The sequence below is a fragment of the Chiloscyllium plagiosum genome, unplaced genomic scaffold, assembly GCF_004010195.1.
Source record: "Chiloscyllium plagiosum isolate BGI_BamShark_2017 unplaced genomic scaffold, ASM401019v2 scaf_29744, whole genome shotgun sequence".
Classification (NCBI taxonomy): Eukaryota; Metazoa; Chordata; class Chondrichthyes; order Orectolobiformes; family Hemiscylliidae; genus Chiloscyllium; species Chiloscyllium plagiosum.
Window position 1 is genome coordinate 1 of NW_025173930.1, and position 1,897 is coordinate 1,897.

The 1,897-nt window shown below is 44.0% G+C and overlaps 1 protein-coding gene across 1 annotated transcript; it reads right to left on the reverse strand.

The window, feature by feature from the left end:
* Positions 1-3: 3 nt before the first annotated feature.
* LOC122545314 (up-regulator of cell proliferation-like) lies at positions 4-1,891 on the reverse strand (the record flags this gene model as incomplete). The annotated part of the gene is made up of 1 exon (XM_043684380.1): positions 4-1,891. A coding segment is annotated over exon 1 (1,854 nt), but the record flags the coding sequence as incomplete, so codon positions are not given.
* Positions 1,892-1,897: the final 6 nt, after the last annotated feature.

A 1,897-nucleotide genomic window follows, 5' to 3' on the forward strand; every position in this document is an offset into this window, starting at 1 on the left:
CTTGCCTGTGCTCTGCACACCCAGCACCGTCAGCACAAACACATGGGTCTCTCTGCCAATCCTGGCTTCAACTGCCTTCAGTACATCAGCGACCCATTGTAAAGGGATGTTGGAAACATCTCCATCGATGAGCTCCAGAGGGAACCCGTCCAACATCAGCTCAGCAGCAAAGTGGGGTAATATTTGCACTGTGTCTCTCTCTTCCTCATTACGGTTCTCCTGCTTTATCAGTGTTTCATAGATCAGTCCGATTTCTCGCATGAAGTGTTCAAGTCCAAGGGAGCTGGCAGTTATCTGTCGGTCTAATTCCTGTAACTGTTTGTTGATTGTAGGGTCTTTCTGCTCCGTTGACTGTCCCTGAGATTTCTCATACAAAGCTTTATACTGTTCACGTAAAACAGAGAGAGTGTCTCTCGATCTGGAATCCAACTGGAATTTCATCCACTGCAGGAAATATGTCCTCTCATCCCTGTCTGTCAGGGCTGTGATAAAACCTTTCATATCAGCCGATATACCTTTCTCTCGCTGCTGCTTTAGGAGTTTCCTCTTCTCTTCCTCAAGGTCATTCCAATATTTTTGTGGTGAACTCTCCTTTCCCTGTTTTAGGCGACATTGTTCTTTTTCTATTTTGGAAACTTGTTGCCAAGTGAAACCCTGAAAAGACATGTTTTTTGATTTGTATTGGCTAATGGTCTCTCCTTTAATAGGGTTATAAATGTTACCAGATTTTTCTTTACCCTGTGAACACAGCTCGTCATCCTCATCTATTGAAATTCCCATCTCTCTTGCAGTTACTGCCAGTGTCTCCAAATGGCTGGGGTCCCGAATATTATTTTGATGGGTTATTTCCAAGGCCTTTTTCAATGTGGATCGCAGTGTCTTAGTAAACTCTGCATTGTTTCTTTTTCCTTGAAAGAATATTTGTTCCTTTTTAAACACTGAGGATGTAATGAATTCCTTTAAGTGCCCTTTAGTCTCACTGCTCACACTGCTCCCAGTGAGCACTATGTATTTACTCGCTGGAGACTGGGCGAGGGACTTCAGGGTCTTGCTTGAGCCACTGTCAACATTATCAATCCAAATAAAAACAGCTGAAGAGATGGTTGTCAGAAACTGAACCTGTGTGTGGAACTCGTGACCGTCACCTCGAAGGTTTAATATGGTCATTGGCTCTGGGAAAAGATCCAATTCCTCACTCCCACTGGGCAGGTACCAGCACAACTCGACAAGACCATCAGAAATCCTGCGAGGGATATCACCGCCCTCCATATTGTGATGGATGAAGAAGTTGTGATGTTGCTGGGAGGGGCTGAGGACTTCATTTAGAATCATTGATTTGGAGATGGAGCAGGAACCGAGTCGAATGAAGGAAAAGATGGGAATGTCGGCAGTCACCATATTTGTTTCCTTAAAGCCTGCACTGTCTCGGAGTGAGAGTGGGCACCACTTCTTCACAATGGAGCGCAGGGCCCACAGTAGGAAGGTGTAGCCCTTGTTGCCAGCAGGCAGTAACAGTGGCAATGCAAACTGGCACAGGGACATCTTTACCATCAGCTCCTGCTGCACGAATGGGTCAGCACACAGGAAAATAGACACAATGATATCCAGGGGATGGTATAAACCTTCACTGTGTTCATCCTGAGATAGAAAATCCAAGTTTTCTGATTCTGACTGATTTTGTGTCTTAGTTAGTTCATAATTAAAATTTCTTGCCCTGGAATGAACCATCATTAAATTCCGGAGAAAATATCCTGGTATTTCCTGAGGTGAATCAGGTGATTGATTTTGAAGTGTTTCTGCATTTACGCTGAGAATGTCACTCAGGAACAGCTTCTTACTTTGATACGCTAATTCCATGAGGAGTTTGGGAATATTGTTTCCTGTATTAAATTTTCCA